Raw genomic sequence first — 20,929 nt, 5'->3', positions numbered from 1 at the left:
TTTTAATATTAGGATCGGGTATAGACCTCGTGTTCAATCTTAAATCAGCATGTTTGTATTTAGAAAAATAGACCTATTTTCTGCATATTTTCATGTTCGTCATTTCTGCATGTTGTTTATCTGAGGATTTGCACACAATATAGTCTACATTATAAACCTATTTCATTAGTCATGTTTACACAGTCACATGCTCAAGACGCATCTCTGCCAAAACATATTTTATTTTACAAAATTTCCCGTCTCGATCACTTTTCCCTTTTCTTTAACTAAATGACAAAGAATGATGTAATGTTTGCTGAATGAAGTTTCAGTAACATAAGAAAATATTTGTTTGTTCCATGCATTATTTGTTAAAAATCCACATCTAAGGATTTAAATTGATTGTTGGTTGCTCAACGTCCAGTGGCAAATATTTCATGCATGTTAAGGACGAGAACAAGTTAACAATAAATAGAATAAGAAGTTTTGTCCATAACAGAGGCCATCCGGGATGATGGTATGAGAAATTTGGAGTGCCACTGGAAAATGAGGGTATATTGGATAAGGACACATTTTTTTTTTGGGGGGGGGGGGGGTTGTGTGTTGTGGCAATAATCATTGTGTTTGAGTTTCATATCATTTGATTGAGTCAAACTAAAGTTATTGAACGGAAATCAGGACGTACGTTCGTACTGGCAAGGCTAAAATTTAATTCCCCCTCTGCGACAGCGGGGGCATAAAAATGCATGGCCCCTTTAACATAAAATTTTCCATTCCTGTGTTGGAGCTGATAACGCTTTAATGCCCCCCCCCCCCCCCCCCCCCACCAACTGTAAGTTAGAGGGCTATTGTTCTGCCTGTGTCCGTCTGTCCTACAGTCTTATTGCTTGATATTTTCACTTGCCTTGCTGTTTGCTCATATTCTGAAAGTGCGTATGTACTAGTAGTCAGTGTTTTGATTTTTATAAATACATGCCCTTTTGGAAGACAGTTGAACTTTGTCATTTTTAAAGTATTTACTTGCATAAGAGATGCATAACCTTTCTGGATAACTCCTGCTACAGTTTGAATGCTAGGAAATTTTCACTTTGGTGAATATTTGTACATATATTGTACGTGTGCATGCGGTCAAGGTTTCAATTTTTTTTTAAATATTTGCTCTTTTTGAAAATTGTTGAACTTGTATTCTTTTAGAGTGTTTACTGTCATAATAGTTATCAAAGGTACCAGGATTATAATTTAGTACGCCAGACGCACGTTTCGTCTACATAAGACTCATCAGTGACGCTCATATCAAAATATATATAAAGCCAAACAAGTACAAAGTTGAAGAGCATTGAGGATCCAAAATTACAAAAAGTTGTGCCAAATACGGCTAAGGTAATCTATGCCTGGAATACGAAAATCCTTAGTTTTTCGAAAATTTCAAAGTTTGGTAAACAAGAATTTTATAAAAAATTGACATTCATGTCAACACCGAAGTGTTGACTACTGGGCTGGTGGTACCCTCGGGGACGAAACGTCCACCAGCAGTGGCATCGACCCAGTGGTGCAAATAGTTATCAAAGGTACCAGGATTATAATTTAGTACGCCCGACGCGCGTTTCGTCTATATAAGACTCATCAGTGACGCTCATATCAAAATATTTATAAAGCCAAACAAGTACAAAGTTGAAGAGCATTGAGAATCCAAAATTCCAAAAAGTTGTGCCAAATACGGCTAATATGCCTGGAATAAGAAAATCCTTAGTTTTTCGAAAATTTCAAAGTTTGATAAGAAACGCATAGCCTTTCCGAAAAGCTCATTCTACAGTTTGAATTCTAGGAATTTTTCAGTTTTCTATCTGTTTGTACATATATTGAAGGTGTGCATGTTGTCAATGTTTTGATTTTATAAATATATGCTCTTTTGTGAGATATGTCTGTAGTTTATACTAGCATAAGTAGTACATAACATTTCCGGATAAATCCTCCTTCAGTGAACTATAGACCTATGTACTCCTATGCACTACTTTGTGTATTTTAAAAGAACATGTGGCATCGTCGGGGGCATCATCTTCGTCTCTGAGACACGATAGTATCTAAATAAAACGTCCTACATTGACTTTGTTATTTGATTTGAGTGCAGTATCACTTTGTATATTTTATGATTTTGATATGATTTGCCCCAAAAGCAGTACCACCCAGCGACAGATCCTGGATATTTAAAGGAGGCGTAATGCCACGAAGTGAAAACATACAGCCGAGCAAAGCGAATAGATTTTGTTAAACTATTTCATGCACATTTATTTTATTTCCCAATCAAACTAGGGGCGTACGCCCGCTGGTCTCCTTTGAATTCGCCACTTCAACACACTGGACAATTATCAAGGAGAAAACGTAGGTGCCTTTTTATTCTTTTTCTTTTTAAAGTGGACGAACTTGAGCGATAATTCCGGTGTTATGTTGGCGAAGAAATCCTGCACACAGTTAATCATATAAATACGCAGACATTATCGAGTGCAAAATAACCTTCCTTATCACTTGTTTTTTTATATTAATTTCATCAATTAATATTAATGAAAATATTTTTAAGAAAAAAGATAAACGATAAGAAAATGTTTTGTGCTGAAAAAAATATATATCAGTAACAAATCATAAAATTCGAAAATTTGTGTTTACGCATGAGGAAGAATATGTCGAGAGATAATCTGCTATATATAGATATAACTGTAATACAAATATTGATAACATATATAAAAAAAACCTAGACTATACTGCTACGAAATAAATATATCACTACAATATACACAAATGTAATACTTATAACGGTGAGATTTGATTTCCTGTCATTTATTCATCACCCACAAAAGAACTTGTATTAGAAATAATATATCTGACTATGTATTTTATAACCTAACCGCAGCTTATTTTGGAACCAACCGATGTGAATGTATTTTAATTTTAATTTGTGAATGTATTATTGCACCAGTGACAAATATCAAATATTTAACACAGATTTCAACGAACATTTTAATTTGTGAATGTATTATTGCACCAGTGACAAATATCCTATATTAAACACAGATTTCAACGAAAATTTTAATTTGTGAATGTATTATTGCACCAGTGACAAATATCCTATATTAAACACAGATTTCAACGAAAATTTTAATTTGTGAATGTATTATTGCACCAGTGACAAATATCACAAATTTAACGCAGATTTCAAAGTAAAATTAATTTATGAAGTTCAACGTGTTTTTTTTTCATCAGAAACAAATATCACATATTTATTGCAGATTTCAAAGAAAATGTTTTTGTAAATGTATTTTTGCACCAGTGACAAATATCACAACTAGAACGTAGAATTCAAAGTGAATTAATTTGTGAATGTAGGTTTGCATCAGTGACAAAAATATATTTATTGCAGATTTCAAAGTAAACTTTAATTCGAGAATGTATTTTAGTACCAGTGATAAACATAAAAAATTTAACGCAGAGTTAAAAGTAAGTTTTTATTTGTGAATGTAATTTAGCACCAGTGACAAATATCACATATTTTTCGCAGATTTCGAAGCAAATTTTAATTGGTGAGATGTCTGTTTGCATCATTGACAAATATCACATTTTTAACGGAGATTTCAAAGCAGATTTTAATTAATGTATGTATTTTTGAATCAGTGACAACTATCACATATACTTATCGCAGATTTCAAAGTGAATTTTAATTTGTGAATGTAGGTTTGCACCAGTGGTAAATATCACATATTTAACGCAGAGTTAAAAGTTTTTTTAAATTTATTTATAGATAACAACTTTATACAATACTTATAATAACTGTTTACGGAATATATTCAACAATTTCACCATTTTTACAACTTATGTTTTTAGCAATTCAAAATCATCTTTTTAAAAGAAAAATACAAATAACAACAATAGACTGTATGGATGACTTTTATGTGGATAGTTATCTCATTAGCAATTATAACGATCTCCTCATTTTTATACTGTTGTCGGTATTTATTAAATCTAAAAGAAAAGATGCATCGATATGAAAGATGTAAACAATGACAACTTTATGTTTCTTTTTGCGTTTTTCCTCTTTTGATAATTACATAACGAATACAAATTTAGAAAAAAAACACACATAAACACAAGTTAATATAGGGGAACACACAAATGTGACGCATTAAAATGTCTAACTTATTCATATATTCAGTAAACTATTCAAACAAATTTAAACATCAGGTACGTATGGGCCTGTCCCAAGTCAGACAGGAGACTGTAATTCAGTGGTTGTCGTTTGTTAGTGTCTTATATTTTTGTTTTTTGTTCATCAAAAAAAATTGTACATAAATAGGGCTGTTAGTTTTTTTGTTTGAATTGTTTTACATTGTCATTTCGAGGCCTTTTATAGCTGACTATGTGGTATTGGCTTTGCTCATTGTTGAAGGCCGTACGGTATAGTTATTAATTTCTGTGTCATCTTGGTCTCTTGTGGACAGTTGTCTCATTGGTCATCATATCACATCTTTTTTTATATAGTAAACACTTTTTTGGTCGACTAATCTACTATAGTTACTAGAAGAGCAAAATCAATCATCAAAAATTTCGATCACGACCCTGACCTTGACCGTGACCTCAAATTTCTGACGGGGGACAAAGGACATCAGATCAAAATACCTTTCTGTAACTTACAGCGCATGAATAAAATTTATATATTAATATGTCAATAACATAATTGGGGATACATGTATAGCTCTCATATTGCTGTATTATTTCAGCACAAATTTAACAAAACATTCTAAGGATTTGAAAAAAATATTTTTTTTACGGTTGCAAAGGTGAAGTAGAAGCAAGGAAAGCGTGAACAGGGAGATATCAGGAGGAATTGTACGGTTACACATGGTCAATTTCGAAAGCGTCTTCAGTGTTCGATATCATGTACCTTTTTTCTCTCGATATCTTGCGAAACTGAAAAAAAAACATCACAGCATACAAAATGTGATTGAAGGAAAATATGCAACAAAATCAAAAGGTTTTTCCACCAGAAAGTCGAAAGACATAATTAACTCAAATATATACATGTCATTCAATAAATTTGACTCTCTTCTTGATGTTTTTATGCAATCACTAGTATCCGCTTGTATAAAATACCGCTTTATAAATATTTTGATATGAGCGTCACTGATGAGTCTTATGTAGACGAAACGCGCGTCTGGCGTATTGAATAATAATCCTGGTACCTTTGATGACTATTATAACAGAAGTAAAGATGTTTCACCTCACTGTCTTGTATGTGTTATACAGTCATACATTTATTTCTGAAGCAGTTAGTACAGTAATATGAAAACATCTTGTCATGAAAGGTGATTTAAGTCTTTTTGTGTATTCTCTCCTCTCATCTGCGTTATAATAATAGTTAGTGTGCAAACACTAATTTTGAGCGCTATAAGTGAGTAATAATGTTTTTGCACTTTCACTAGTTGTGTAATGTAAAGGGGTTCTGCCGAGAACATCACGGAACTTTACGTCAGCTTTATGCTGAAGCAGCAGAGATAGTATCTCTGTATTATTGTTGATAACTGCTAGATGGACAGTAGTGAGTCCATTATTGTCAGCTATGCTTACTGTAGGTGTCGGCTTTCTCCATACATATTCTCTTTGATCAACTTGCAAACAGTCAAGATAAGACTCATCTTTCTGGGTCAATTCGTCATGGAATAAAATCTTAACAGCTTCTAAATTATTTAATAATACAGCGTAATGTAGGACAGTCCATCCGCTCTTTGTTTTATGATCAATAATATCGGATGAAATATTTGATCTCAAAATATGTAGATCGTTATGTCGGACTGCTTTATGAAGTTTGGTCTGATTTAAATCATATTTAAGAATTAAAAGGGTTAATTGGTAATTGTTTGAAGTGACTAAAATTGGGATCTTCATGTCAAACCATCCTCGAAGATTTAAACGTGCTCCATTGCGTAAAAGCAAGCTTGCAATATCACAGCGACCTAATTTAACTGCTATAAATAAAGGTGTTTCCCAAAACTCGGAAAAACAGTTAACGTCTGCTCCAGTGCGAATTAATTCTTTAACAATACCAAAGCTACCACCTAGGACAGCCAGAGGAAGGAATGACTTAGACATATAACCTCTACCAAGAATACATTTCTGTTCTGAGGATGTCATCGAGCTCCAAGCAAATTGAAATAATTCATAACAGCCGAAGGCAACTATCCAGTCCATTAGTGTACTTCTGTTGACTTTAGCCACTAAAACTCGACTAATGGCATCTTTTTTATCACGAAATTCATCAATGGACACAGTCTTAAAAAACTCCTGAAAAATAGACGGATGGAAGCTATTTCTCCGCTCCGAACTAACTTTAGAAAAGATTTTTTTGGATCCAAGTGTGCTCTTTTTTTTTTCTAAATGGGTTCCAAACGCATGTACAAAGTTTTTATTCTTTAAAAATTGACTCATCAACAAATTTGAAAATCTGCCATTGTTTATTTCAGTCCACAACCTATTATATAACGATCTAATATGATCCTCGTTCAATTCATCTTCCTGAATTATCACAATATTTTCACCAAAGCTTTCATTTATGTTTTCACCAGAATAAATTCTGACACGATCTCTAATAAACAAGATATTACAGTCTGAAAACATTTCTTTGGGATTTAATGTACAGAAATGCCAACTTACGGTCTCTTCCAGAGCATCGTGAATAAATCGGAAACTGTTACTGTCCATTGTGAAATACGATCCTAAAACAGAAAGTGCACTATCACCAAGTTCTCTCTTAGACATATTTCTTGGAAGTCCACAAGTCTGCATTATTTTGTTTATTTTCTTATCGCATTCACTTGAGTCAATGTCAAACATGTCTCTACTAAATGAACCATTAAACAGCATACATAGCACCAACACACAATACATCTGTTTATTTTCATTACTCATCTTATTCAGCTCCTCCTTTAAAAGTGACAATGGTTGCCTAAAGAATGCAATTCTTTTTCTGAATCTATCTTCATTACTTGAAACTAATTTGCATATAAGAGGAAACGCATAATTCGTTTCACACATCACGTTGACCTCCTCTTGTTCAATTTTTCCCTCTAGCTTACGACTTTGAAGATGTTTCAATAATATGTTTTGTTTTTCGTCTTCTGAAGGAGCATAAGGCTCGCATTCTAAATTGATGACTCCTTTGTTTAAAATAGTGGAAGCTTTTTTAAATCTTGTATGAAGTGCTATTTGTAATCTCATTGAGCACATTATTTTCTTTGAACCTGTACCCGTGTTTTCAAAGTAGGTTATTAAATTTTCGTTATTTTTTTCCCATGTGTCCAAAATTGTCGGACTTAAGTTGTATTTACCAAGAACATCATCAATAAGAAAAACGTGTTTATCAGTTGTCTTGTATTTGAGTATATCATCTGGTGTCTCTACGATAATAATTTCAAATCCCTCGTGTTTAAATTTTAAAGCAATATGTCGAATTATTGCAGTCTTTCCTAATCCTGAAGTTGATGTCACCACAACACAGCTACAATCCTTTATTTTTTCATATACTAGTTCTGATCCCTGTGTCTCATAACAAGTTTCATCATCTTTTATCCATGTTTCAACAAAAGTTGCATTTGAATCTGAAAAAAAAATATATTGAATAACTTAGTTGTGCCTCTGAATAAGGATTGTTTTCATATTATCAAGCTTTTAATATATTTGACACAATACACAATAACTATGCATTTTTATAGTTAGTTGTTCCTTACATCCTGATCGTGTTGAAGTTTTAATCATTTCGATATAAAAGTATATTCAAGTAAAGAATGGTAATCCAAAATATGGTTACACAATGTAATTCACATTTTCAAGGGGCAAATCTCTGTACAACAACTCTGAAAAATTCAAATTGTCTGCGTTGCACTGTATAATAATGACTAAAAAATAGCTTATTTGACGCAGCTTGATACTCATCATATACCGAACCATGAACAGATGGGACATGGACACAACATTCAAGATTTATTAAGCTTTGTGTTTGGATTGTACATATTTGACACAGCACAGGTTTCATGTTGTCAAAGAACTGAAAATTGAAAATTAAATTTTTATTAAATACGGACCAATATCCAAAAAATAATTACAATTCATGGTTCGAATAAGCATATCAGAATAATTCTTTTTTTTTAAATCAAACAAAATTTAATTGTGTACATTTTAACCTCAATGTAAAATCCAAAATGTAAATATACGTTTAGATTAAGCATATTAATGAACCCCATGTGTTCAATTTTGGTTAGAATCAAGGAAAAGTAAATTTTGTACCCCGATTTGACCAAACTTTAAAACTTGAGAAGATTCAGCATATAAAAGGACCCCTTGCATTTATGTTTTATTATAACCAAACTAAGTTTAATTTTAAACACTTTGGACCTTAATGTGAACAAATTTAAAAACCAGTTCTTAAATTGAAAATCTATCGTTAGATTCGATATATCAAAGAACAATGTCAAAATCTAAAAATAGTTTAATTTTGGTCCTTTTTTACCTTAGTATGGACTAACTCGAAAACATGCCTCATAATTGAAATGTCTAAGTTGATTGTAGGAAAAGTAATATTAAAGATCCCAAAGATTTCAATTTTAAATGAAATAAAAAAAAGAATAATTTTGAACCCTTTAGACCTCAATGTAGACTAACTAAAATATCGGGCTTACATAAGTATATATATACAAGATTATATTCCGTTTCATAAAGTATATTAGATAAAGAATTTGAATTTTGACCGCATTGGAATTAGTAAAACAATATGCGATTTGTAGAAAGTATTATACAAGTATTGCTTTTCAATAATGGTTTATAGGACCATAACTTCCCAAAGGTAAACAAAAGGTGAGATGAAAATATTCGATATAATTGATTTATTTATCCGTCATACCGTTGTTATTTAAGAAAGTGACCCATAAACCCAAAGGGTCAGGAGTTTTAATGTTTTTTTAGTTCACTACATTCTAAAATCATTTGTAAAAAAACATGTCCCTATACTAAATAATTTATATGTGGTCACTGAGTTAAACTCAAATTATTGTTTTGAAACAAGAACAATGTTTTATATGGCATCTTTATGGCCTCTAATAAAAAAAAACACCAACTAAGACAATATACCACATAATATTATGTTTGTGATATGTAACCTTGTGAAACAATTTTCTAAAGATCCACACATTTATTCTTCTAGAAACCAAATATTTGTGATCGACGAGGACGACGATGATAACGTCACAACAGTTTACGGAAATGTGTGCGTTTGTATAAAAATATATCAAGGTTAAATTGAATATTTAACGAACAAGTTACCATGCACAAACGTTAAGGTGTTTTCCGTTTTATGATTGGAAATTAATGTGAAGTTAAAAAACAAATAACTTATTACACTGTAACCCGACGAGCGATTAGTCAATTCCAACTGGTTTTATTGATAAATATTGAAACAAACCTGTGATGTTTTTTGGAAGATTTCCGTTCGAGGCAATGGAGCAAACATGATCTATCTGATCTTTTTCCTTTTCACTATCCTGGTATACGTGTTGACGATGTTTCTGTTCAGCGTTTTCTAAAGCCTTTTCGAATATTCCTTTAGGATTCATAGTACAGAACTGCCAACCGACAGTTTGTTCAATAACATTGTGAATTTGCTCGAAATTGTTATTTTCTTTTCTGAAATAAGATCTTAGAGCAGAGAGGGCGCCATTCTCAAGTTCAATCTTAGAAATGTTTCTTTGAAGTCCGCAAGTTTGCGTCATTTTGTATATTTTCTTATCACATTCATCAGAGTCAATGTCAAACATGTTTCTACTAAATGAGCCGTTAAACATCATACATAGCAGTAAAATACAATATAAGTTCTTATTCTTATTACTCATTTTATCAAGTTCCTCATCTAAAAGTGATAATGGTTGCCTAAAGAATGTTTTTCTTTTTCTGAATCTTTCCTCATTGTTTACAACTAATTTGCAAAGAAGAGGAAATGCATAATTCGTTTCACACATTAAATCAACTTCCTCTGTTTCAATTTCAGTTTCTAAATTACTTCTCATTAGCTGTTTTCTTAATATGTTCTGCTTCTCCTCTTTTGAAAGACTTGTAGTCTCTTGTTCCAAATTTACGACTACTTTGTTCAAAATTGTGGTTGCATTTTTAAATCTCTGATGAAGTGATATATTTAATCTTAGTGTACACAATATTTTTGTTGAACCTTGTCCTGTTTCTATGCTGCTTATTAGCTTTTCGTTGATTCTTTCCCAGTTATCCAACAGTGTCAGATCCAAATCGTATTTACCAAGGACATCATCGATAAGAAAGACTTGTTTCTCATTTGTTTTGTATTTGATTATGTCCTCTGGCGACTCTACGGAAATAATTTCAAATCCGTTCAGTTTATATTGTATTGCGATATGTCGGATGGTGGCGGTCTTTCCAAATCCTAAATTTGATGTCAACAGAATACAGCTACAATCGTCCATTTGATCATAAACAAGCTCAGATCCCTTTGTCTCATAAAAATATTTATCGTCTTTTATCCATGATTCAACCAAAGTTGCATTCGCTTCTGTGAAAATAAATATACATTCAAATGCATTTGGTACTGACATATTGAGCAAAATCTTTATATAAGCATATTTTAACGTTAATAAGATTATAAATTATCTTTCATAATGGAAAACAAATCTATAATTAGAATGTTTGGTTGTTTTTAACATCTTCGAAGTTGACATGTCAAATAGTTTAATATGCTGTATTCTCAAGTTATTAATGAAAACATAAAACTATAATATGTTCCACACTTTCAAGGGGCATTGTCTTTTTTCAAAATGATCAATTTCAACTCACACGTTGTGGTGCTTTGTACACACAGTTGACAACATGTTCGACTATCATACAAGTGAGATGTTAAGCTTGTTATTAGATCAGGTTTAATCCAGCATTTTCTGCATAAGAAAAATGTAATGCCTATATCAAGTAAGGAATATACCCGTTGTTCGACGTTTTTGAGCTATTGATTTTGCCATTTGATAACGGACTTTTCGTATTGACTTTTCCTCTCAGTTCGGTAATTTCTGTATTTTTGTATTTTTAGTAATGACTAGTACTACATTTAAAAATTCAGTCATACTTGAGTTACTGAACATACAACTGACCATGAACACTTTTTTTGTATTTTCCGTTTTCCTTTTATAAATGAAATATATGCATAGGACTATATGCAACTGTAACTCGACCTGTGTTTAACGACTTCAAACTTTTTATACTGTTAAACACTGACACAAACCTGCGATGAGATTCGGAAGATTGCCTTTCTTGTAATGGGAAAAATCACTTTGTATTTGTTCTTTTTCCTTCCCACGATCCAGATACACTTTTTTTAGTTGCTCAAGGTCTTCTTTGGCTAATAATTTTGCTTGGTCTCCATCAAGATCGTAGTTCAAGATTTCAGTTACTTCTTTTGGTCTTTGACCATTATTTAAAATGTTCAAAGCCTAAAATGAGAACGGTATACACGTACTTGATGAGGATGATGAAATATTTCCTAATGGAAAATATCTCCCTAAACATCAGATTTTATGTTTTTTTTTTTAAAATAAACATCAACTGTTAATTACTAATCACATGATTCAGGATACCACGTTTATAATGAGTACCTGGCAACTTTTGATATTTTACGCAATCTGCCTTGAAATTAAATCACACATCAACTCTGATTGGCTCGTTAAAGAAATATGTTATAAACCGTCTGTAGAAGGTGACAAGAAGTAAAAAAAAATATTTAAATATTTAGGTTGATGACGCTCTTGTTTGAAGTGCATTTAAAAAGGTATACATTTAACATAATATCGTCTGTCGTTTTTTTCAGAATCTATCTGCTCTCGAGTACTCCTCGCAGTGTTTCTTTAGTCATAAGTCGTTTCTGAGATCATGATAGTACACCTGTCATTTTCTGAATATGTGAATTAATCTTAGACTACTGGTACATGAAATAGAAGCCGAGGAGCTGCATGATGTTACATATGCAATGCAATTTATGACCTGTGACATATAAACTCGCATCCAAATTGTGGTGAAGAAAACATTTGTCCAACAATAAATTTTAAACTTTCCCTACCGTATTAATTATATATATATATATATATGCGAGACATCTTTCGGTATTCTTCGATACTATTCTGTTTGAAACATTTTTTTATAGTTTCATGTCGGAAATATCTATAAATAACATTAAAAAATGTGCTTTGGATGTTAGTATTACAATGAAGATTATCTGAACCAAACAAGTACGCAGCGGCGGATCAAGAGAGGGGTTCCAGGGATTGGAAACCCCCCTTCTTCTGGACGATCAATGCATTTGAATGGGGCCATATAGCTGGAATCCCACTTTTGTCCTGGGTTGGGAACCACTTTTTTTTCTAATAGCTGGATCCGCCACTGAGTACGTGTACTTTGGTTATAACAATTACGATGAGGAATACTAAAGAAAAGGAATATGAGCTTTAAAAAAAACGTACTGTCTCAACCATAGTCAATTTGTCTTTGAATTCATTGTTGTCGAATGAAGTAACTGTTGTATGAGCCAACTGGTTTCTGTACCACTTCAGGATAGCAAGAGCCGCTCCCGGTGACGTATCATTCGGATGCGGAAGTTTATCCCATCCATTGGAGGGTGTTGATAAACCTCCGATATTACGTAACAGACATATCATCATTGTCAGGTCAAAGTCCTTGGAAGAGGTCGCTAGAAAAAAAAATAATAAAAAGAGAACGGGTCAATTTCAAAGGAATTATTTCAAACTTTTGATATTTTTCAGAAAAAAACCTCTAATCTTTCAAAAATGATTATCGTATCACACTATAAGATGTAGAGTTGGAACATTATTTCGATTTTCGACATAAGTAGTAACTGTAACTAAAATATAATTTCACAAATTCCGAACATTTATTTGAAAAAACAATGATTGATGTACCTAACAAAACAGTTCTATCGGAATATCTACCATCTTTCTGGTGCAAAGTCATTCAATAAGATTATTGGCGTATACAAACTCATGATAGATACCGTCCACAAAAGACTCATCAGTGATGCTCGATAAAAAAAATCTAAAAAGGCCAAAAAAGTACGAAGTTTAAGTAAATGCAGGACCCAAAGTTCCTACAGCTAGGGTAATTACCTTTTCTTGAGGTAGAAAAGCCTTGGTAATTCCAAAATGCAGAGTTTTGGTTTACAGTTAATTCATAATAATGACCATACCAATGATAATTAATGTCTACATATAGCTTTTATAATGATATGATGTGTGCATATTGCATGTATTACTGAAGGTCATTATTCGGTGACCTAATAATTGAAGCATTTATATCTGTGTGTGTGCTTTTTGGTTGATTGTTGTTTCATTGGCAGCCATACTAATTTCCATGCTATATTTGTTTTATTATTAGAGCATTATTTTTTTTCATACAGACAACAAAGAAGAGTACAGTTTTTATCATGGTTCCATAACAAGTGTAATTTGTCACATTCATTAGTTAAGTCTACCTTTTAAAAATATTCTGAAAAAATGTGAATGCATCAGGTAATGTGTATCTCTTTAATGCATGTGTACCTGTTGATCCGACTCCAGCAGTCATAGGTGGAAGATATGATGGCCATATAGTACCAGGGACACCCCTTAGAATTTCTAGTTGGGCTGTATTGATTCTTCTGGATTTGTTTAGCTTCATGATGGCATTCATACTATTGTTGAGAGTTAAAGCTAAGTGTGCTGGTGGAAATTTGACATTAAAGTATCGCCTTGCAATGTCAGGTGATACTTTAAAGTTGAGTAAGAAAAATCTGGTGAAGTTTTTCTCTTCTTCTGTAAGTTGTGAAATCGACGTCATTATAAAACGTGGATACCTCTGACGTATAAAAAGTATTCAGCAATGAACTTTGTTTGTCATATTGGCTAGCATTAATCACCTGTTTTAAATATAAACTGTGGTTTTATTATACCCTGATCAAGATGATGTTATCATCTTTTTATATTACTAGTATATCCTTTCACATAAAAGGGCTTTGGAAATTGGCTGAAAGGAAGAAATACAACAATTTTAGAATTTTCGAGTGGATGTCAGAATGTCTTTTTTGGGGTCCAAGATATCATATATTTTTTTATTCAGATTGTCTAATAAAGATGATAGTGGGGATAATAGCTGATTTTGAATTAGTATAACCTTATTCCATGAACAATCAACTACGAATGATTTTGCTATTTGATAATAGACTTTCCGTTTTTTCAGTATTTCGGTATATAATAAACCAACTTTAAAGGCCACACTTAAAAATATTTTGGTTTGCCCAAACCCTACCCAAAGGTTGAGACAGTGGGTAGGTAGGTAGGCATTTTCTTTTTTTTTTCAAAAAAAGAAATTGAAGTATCAGATGTTTATTAGTCTTCATGCCTAATTGATTAAAAAAAAACTTCTTCAAATCAGGACAATAAAAGAACTTGAGTAGGCAGCTTTTTTCTGGGTAGGTAGCGTTTGGGCAAACAAACCTATTATTTATTATGGCCTTATTTTATTTTACTTTTTATTATGCCTGTAAACGTTTAGACTTCACAGTAAAGTAAAAGTGAAGAAGCAGACATGTTTTTAAAAAATTGTCTAAGGGACATCATTTTGCAAAATGTCATAGCCGAAGGTCGTGAAGGACGGTTTATCCGAAATGGCGTTTTTCCGATTAAAGCCCCCACATAACCCCAAGTAATTTTGAAATGAACACATAATAAACTACGCTGGTCATTACCACTTTGTGGAACAATATTCGTGGGTTTCATCTAAAAGAAGAATCGCGACACCCAATTTCATCTTTATTGGTTTAGGAATATATATATATAGCATTCAGAAAATTTGTTTATTCAAAATTACAAAATTCTTCAAACAATTGACCATATAATGCCTTTTAAAAGTAAGTTACCTCCCTTTGAATATAAATATGGTTTAACATACAAAACGTAGTATTCTAACAGTGGATATGGACCATGATAACTCTGGACTTAATCATCAGACCAGAATAAAATTCAACCTTGATCTATAACTTGTCATGATAAAACTATGTATCAAATATCAAATCAGTTATCTTCAAGAACGAAGAAAAAAGTTTGAAAAACTAATTTGAGGGTTGGACAGTCGGACGGACGGAATGACAGACGGACGGAGTGCAAACCTAAAGTCTCCTTCGACTACTCTGTAATTTGTTTTGAAAGTTGATAACCAAATATTGTTAATATATTTTCTGGCATGCACATTTTTAGTATGCATAAACGACAGTTTTATATCATAATCCAACTACGTTTCTTACCTCTATACTTTATCGAACCATAATGATCTATAATACTTTAACGTATTGAGTCACTTTACTTTAGTGCATACCATCGGACTTTAGCGTGATCATCGTAATTTTAGCGCCCCTTCGCACTTTAGAGTCCTACATATATATTTATCAATAAAAAAGGTGAAAAAGGTATAAAAAAAGACCGCCGTCCGGTGGGATTCTTGAACAGGACATTTATCATTGCTTAACTCTTTTCTGTTGTGTATTAATCATGAGGAAAACCAGTATTGGTGATAAACGTTTTTTTTTTATAAATATTTGTAACTGGTACTAAACGACGAGCCATTAAGTGGTGTTGTACCTGTATGGGTACTGGAGGAGAAGTACTACAACCTGTATGTTTTCTATATTTCTGTTTTTGTTTAAATTGGCCTCTTTACACTTATTATTATTTTAATTTTTTATTATACAGTATTTATAACAGCGCATTATATAATACCAAAAATACCCTAAGCGCTTTACAACATATTCATACAGATACATAGGTAATAACAATAAAATATGTTAATATGTTAACTTACCTACTGTAATGATACTACATATTACTCATATCTGAGGGTCTGGAAGGGGTTTAATACAGAATATAGAATTGTATGCTTATACTGCAAAAACATGTCTAGAAAATAGTAAGAAACATAGGCAAAAAAAATAATGGGTTGAGAATATTAGTTCTTTGAGTATTAAGAAAATAGCAAAAGGCCCTATACATTTTAGAATAAAAGAATACAGACCCTCATATTTTATATATTTCTCTGCGTATTGAGTATACTAGTCTATGTTGGACAGTTGAATAAGAAAATGCAAATAAATTTACTTACCTGTATCTATCTTATCATTTGAATCAGCATTAGGAGAAGTAAATATATATGAACTAATGTCTCATTAATATGATAGATGATAAACATCACTTATCGAAGAAAAAATACATAATCTTCACGTTTAACCAAAATCCCTAATTGTTCTAAGTGTTTCGTGTTTACATGAATTAACAGTTTCAACTACACGTATCAGATATTCCTCCGTAAAAACACACTCATGCTGTACTTAATATCAACAAATTTACCAAATAATTCGTGTAAAATAATACGATCTCCTTATAATACACATATTGATTTTGTATAAATATGCGACACAATAGTTGTTATCAACAGCCTTTTTTGATGGGTATACTTTTAAAACTAAAAAGAATGAATCCATTTTCTAAACATGTGTAATATGTGTGTGTTATTATACACATCAGTAATGAATCAAAAGGAAACAAGTAATAGCTTTTCTAAAAATAAAAACTTGCCATTTTATTGATTTACATTTTCCTCGTCCTGCCATGAATAAAATGTTCAACATGTTCAAGATGGAGAAATTTATGAATGTTATGACTTTATGAACATGTTAATTTACATATGAAAATAAACATTTAGTTTTTATCCAAAATACATTCTTGTGAATAAATGTGTTGATGTCCACCATCGGTTCTTTTTTTTTTTTTAATATCTGCTTAAAAAAATAATAATATTGAATTATCAAATAAGGCCATATAGAACGTGAACAATATTAGCAGAACAATAGTATATGCAATGTAATTCATACCATGGACATGCACACCAAACATATCATTTAACATACATGTATTATATTTCTTTTAATATTATTTTTACATTGACCAAAGTGCAACAAGCAGGTAAGCATATTTTGACTATTAAACAAAAGAAAGCAAAAGTTGTTTGCAAAATATACAGAAAAGTACACATTTGACTCTTAGGTAAAGCTACGAGCAGCCAATAATAATCCGTAAAAAGATTCGTCCACATTCTGTCCAAGTTGTAAATAGTAAAAATGGCCAAACAATAAATTATATATACTATTATACTTATTGTACTCCTTAATCTTAAAAACATCCTAGTACGTGAACAAGGGTTTAAATAGTATACAATTCTACAATGTACCTGATTTGAGAATATGTTTTTTTTTATTTCTGAAACCAAGTCTTACAAGGGCATTATTTCAGTAAGTTTTGACATTTTGATACAGTCCCTATATTTCAACTTCGTACTTAATTTGGCCTTTTTTAATTTTTTTGGGATTTGAGCGTCACTGATGAGTCTTTTGTAGACGAAACGCGTGTCTGGTGTATATACAAAATTTAGTCCTGGTATCTATGATGAGTTTACTTACTACCACTGGGTCGATGCCACTGCTGGTGGAGATTTATTTCCCCGCGGGTATCACAAGCCCAGTAGTCAGCACTTTTTGTGCTGACACGAATTGTCATTGATATGGTTATATTTATAACTTAATTGTTAACAACAATTTTGATTGTTTTGAAATACTAAGGCTTTTCTAACTCAGGAATATATTATCTTAGCTGTATTTGGCAAAACTTTTAGTAACTCTTCAACTTCGTACTTTATTTGGCCTTTTTAACTTTTTTTAAATTCGAGCGTAGACGAAACACGCGTAGACGAAACACGCGTCTGGCGTATATACAAAATTTAGTCCTGGTATCTATGATGAATTTATTTAATAGTCAATATAGGTATCGGTATCGTTGTAAATGTCTTTGTAGACGTCTGTTTGAACATGTCCATTTGAAACCTGGACTATACATTTGTATTTGGGTGGAACATTCGAGTATATATGCATATGAGTTAAGTCTGCCAATTGATATTTTATCGTGTGTTTTTCTATGTTGTGATGTTATGCTATTGTTTCAGAAAAAGGGAGAAGGTTTGAATCCATTAAAACGTTTAACCCGCTGCAAATGTTTGCACCTGTCCTAAGTCAGGAATCTGATGTACAGTAGTTGTCGTTTGTTTATGTAATATATACGTGTTTCTGGTTTCTCGTTTTGTTTATATAGATTAGACCGTTGGTTTTCCCGTTTGAATGGTTTTACACTAGTAATTTTGGGGCCCTTTATAGCTTGTTGTTCGGTGTGAGCCAAGGCTCCGTGATGAAGGCCGTACTTTAACCTATAATGGTTTACTTTTTAAATTGTTATTTGGATGAAGAGTTGTCTCATTGGCACTCACACCACATCTTCATATATCTATATATGATCATGATCATACGCGCATGGTCCAAAACTCATATGGGCTGAAACACATACATAATTATATTCATAAACGTCATTGTTGTTTTGTGTGAAAGTGGTCAATATTTTTTTTATTATCGATTTTTACAAGTAAATACATTATTCCTAGATTAAACCAGTACCTGTGTGTAAATAAATCTTCATCCTGACCGTTAAGAAAAATAGCATTTTAGTCTTGTTTACCTAAATAAAATCATTTTCCAATACATAATGATTAAAAATATAAAAACTTGAACGCTGAGGGAAGAATGCATTTACTTTGCAATTATGAATGTGCCGCTTTAGAATGTCACCTTTTCAAATTTTATCATATATAATAAGATAGAAAATGATTACACGGTTGTTAATTGTATCATTAGTATATGAAACTAATCAGATTAATTTTATTATCCCTTCATTCCATTTATTGTCAAGAAATATGTTATAAGCATTTTTTATATTAGGGGATTTTGTAAAATGACTGAATTTTTAAGCATCTTTTGATATGCCTAAAGTTTACAGGCATTTTATGAAAGGCCTTAACAACCTGGTCATTTTGTAAAGTGCCTGAACTTTTTATTGAGAATTCAACAGCATGGTTTAGTTTCAAGTACATTGTTTAAATACTACTAAGACTTTACACCAGTAATCAGTTTGAACTGTTTTACAGTAACGTAATTGCTATTGAATCTGTGAAATTTGATAATGAAATATCCTTAAGAAAAGCTGTCAGAAAAGATTTTTTTTGTGATGGTCAGGGTTACACAAAATGTGGTTTTAGTGTTGGTGGTAAGACCTGATTTAACACTAAACTTCGTCTTTGCAAAAAATCGGGACAAATTTGTAACAGCCGCTATTATCCAAACATTAAGTGTAGTAATAAATAATTGTCATCTTCAGTGTTAATGTAAATAATCTATTACAACAACAAACTTTAACTGTTTAAATTGCATGCAATATTTAAAGATGACATAAAATGGTCTTTTTGATATTTCCAGTCGTTCAATTTTGGGTACTTTGCATTCAATTTTATAGACTTTTAGGCATTTTGTAAAATTTCTTACATTTGTTTCCATAAATTTAGAAAATGCATTTCAACCTATTAGTCAAAACCTTTTGGTAAACTATTTTTTTTCACTCTTTTGGAAAATGTTTGTTTGTGCTCACGGTATTTAGACTCCTCTACAACGACATTTGTTACATGCCCACGTATAAAAATTGCAATTTTTATCCAACGCAATCATAGGTTTGAACATTGTTTTCAATTTAGATTTTCATCACTGAAGAGACATTAATTGTCGAATCCGGATATGGTGTAAACAAATTTGCACCTCATGTTGTGGTTTATCATCCTTGCCGCAAGTTTATTGTTTCTACTTGATATTAAATTAATACAGATTTGTTACACCTTGTGATCAAATTATTTGGCAATTGTCAATGGCAGTCAGCACGGTTTAAGAACATCAGTTGTTCAACTCGTTAGTCAAATGCAATTTTTTAAATTATACTTTTTCACTCTTTTGGTCTTTTTGAACATCTTTGTGCTGTATGTAGACCCTTCTACAACAAAATTTGTTACATGGACACGTATAAAAATTGCCGTTCTTATCTAAAGACGCCTGTCCGTAGACAAGAAGAGGACTGGATTAGACAATTGGGAACTGCGACACCACATGGTTGCAATGGCAAAATTAATGGTATAGGTATTCTGTCTAGTCCGTCGTGTAGCTCGGTGAATGTGATAAATATTTTTAAATATGCTCCTCGACGTAGACGCAGTCATGGTCATCGTCATAATACATCACCTACTCTGCATGATTTCTCTATCAATGACTCGCTGCCATTTATACAAAAGCTGCTAGGTATTCATCAAATTCGCACGAAACTTATTCCTTACCCCTTTCTAAACTTCGTTCTCTGTTCAATTTATGTTTGGAAACCACTGTATTAAACCCTCATTCAAACTAATACAAAATTACAGCTATCATTTCGGATATTGCAAGTCACAGACTTTGCAAGCCAGTCCGCATTGGAAAAGATAAAAAAGAGAAAATATCTGTTCTTAATCTTTCCTTTGCCAACAAAGGTCTCGATGGCGTCAACTCAGGCAATATCCTTCTTCATAAATTAGTTCAATCGGAAATACCTCCTTATTTCAAGAATCGGTCTGTACCAATCATTTTTTATACCGATACCAAACTTATTGCAACTATAATTTTCAATTACAAACAGGTTTTGCAGGATCTCAATATTGACGACTTCGAGTCGAAACCTCCTGATTACACCTGTGCTAGTTCCTATTTCACATATAATCCGGCTGACCACGTTATTACCAGTGATCTCAACATTGTAAATAAAAGTTTTCTTCTGGATCAGAAATAAACGTAGGGAAAAAACTTCACAAAAAGTGCAATTTCGAGTGACTCCACGTTAAACAAGGTTGTTTTTACCTCTCA

The 20,929-nt window shown here is 32.1% G+C and overlaps 1 protein-coding gene across 1 annotated transcript; it reads right to left on the bottom strand.

The window, feature by feature from the left end:
• Nucleotides 1-4,800: 4,800 nt before the first annotated feature.
• On the bottom strand, nt 4,801-13,983 carry LOC134694771 (uncharacterized). Its single transcript, XM_063555824.1, has 5 exons — nt 13,632-13,983; nt 12,540-12,766; nt 11,309-11,516; nt 9,476-10,588; nt 4,801-7,619 (listed from the first exon to the last, which is right to left on the bottom strand). Exons 1-5 carry the CDS (start codon nt 13,906-13,908, stop codon nt 5,398-5,400), a joined length of 4,047 nt encoding a protein of 1,348 aa, XP_063411894.1. The 5' UTR covers nt 13,909-13,983; the 3' UTR covers nt 4,801-5,397.
• Nucleotides 13,984-20,929: the final 6,946 nt, after the last annotated feature.

Source organism: Mytilus trossulus, chromosome 13 (genome assembly GCF_036588685.1).
Source record: "Mytilus trossulus isolate FHL-02 chromosome 13, PNRI_Mtr1.1.1.hap1, whole genome shotgun sequence".
Taxonomy (NCBI): Eukaryota; Metazoa; Mollusca; class Bivalvia; order Mytilida; family Mytilidae; genus Mytilus; species Mytilus trossulus.
This window is presented reverse-complemented; position numbering and strand designations above follow the sequence as displayed.

What these genes read in the sequence shown, in the direction of transcription:
- LOC134694771 (XM_063555824.1), bottom strand. Translation starts at nt 13,908, where the DNA reads ATGACGTCGATTTCACAACTTACAGAAGAAGAGAAAAACTTCACCAGA. An exon ending in TGCTGGAGTCGGATCAACAG is followed by an intron (nt 12,767 to 13,631) that starts GTACACATGCAT and finishes TTTTTTTTCTAG; the next exon opens with CGACCTCTTCCAAGGACTTT. An exon ending in AATTGACTATGGTTGAGACA is followed by an intron (nt 11,517 to 12,539) that starts GTACGTTTTTTT and finishes TTCTCATTTTAG; the next exon opens with GCTTTGAACATTTTAAATAA.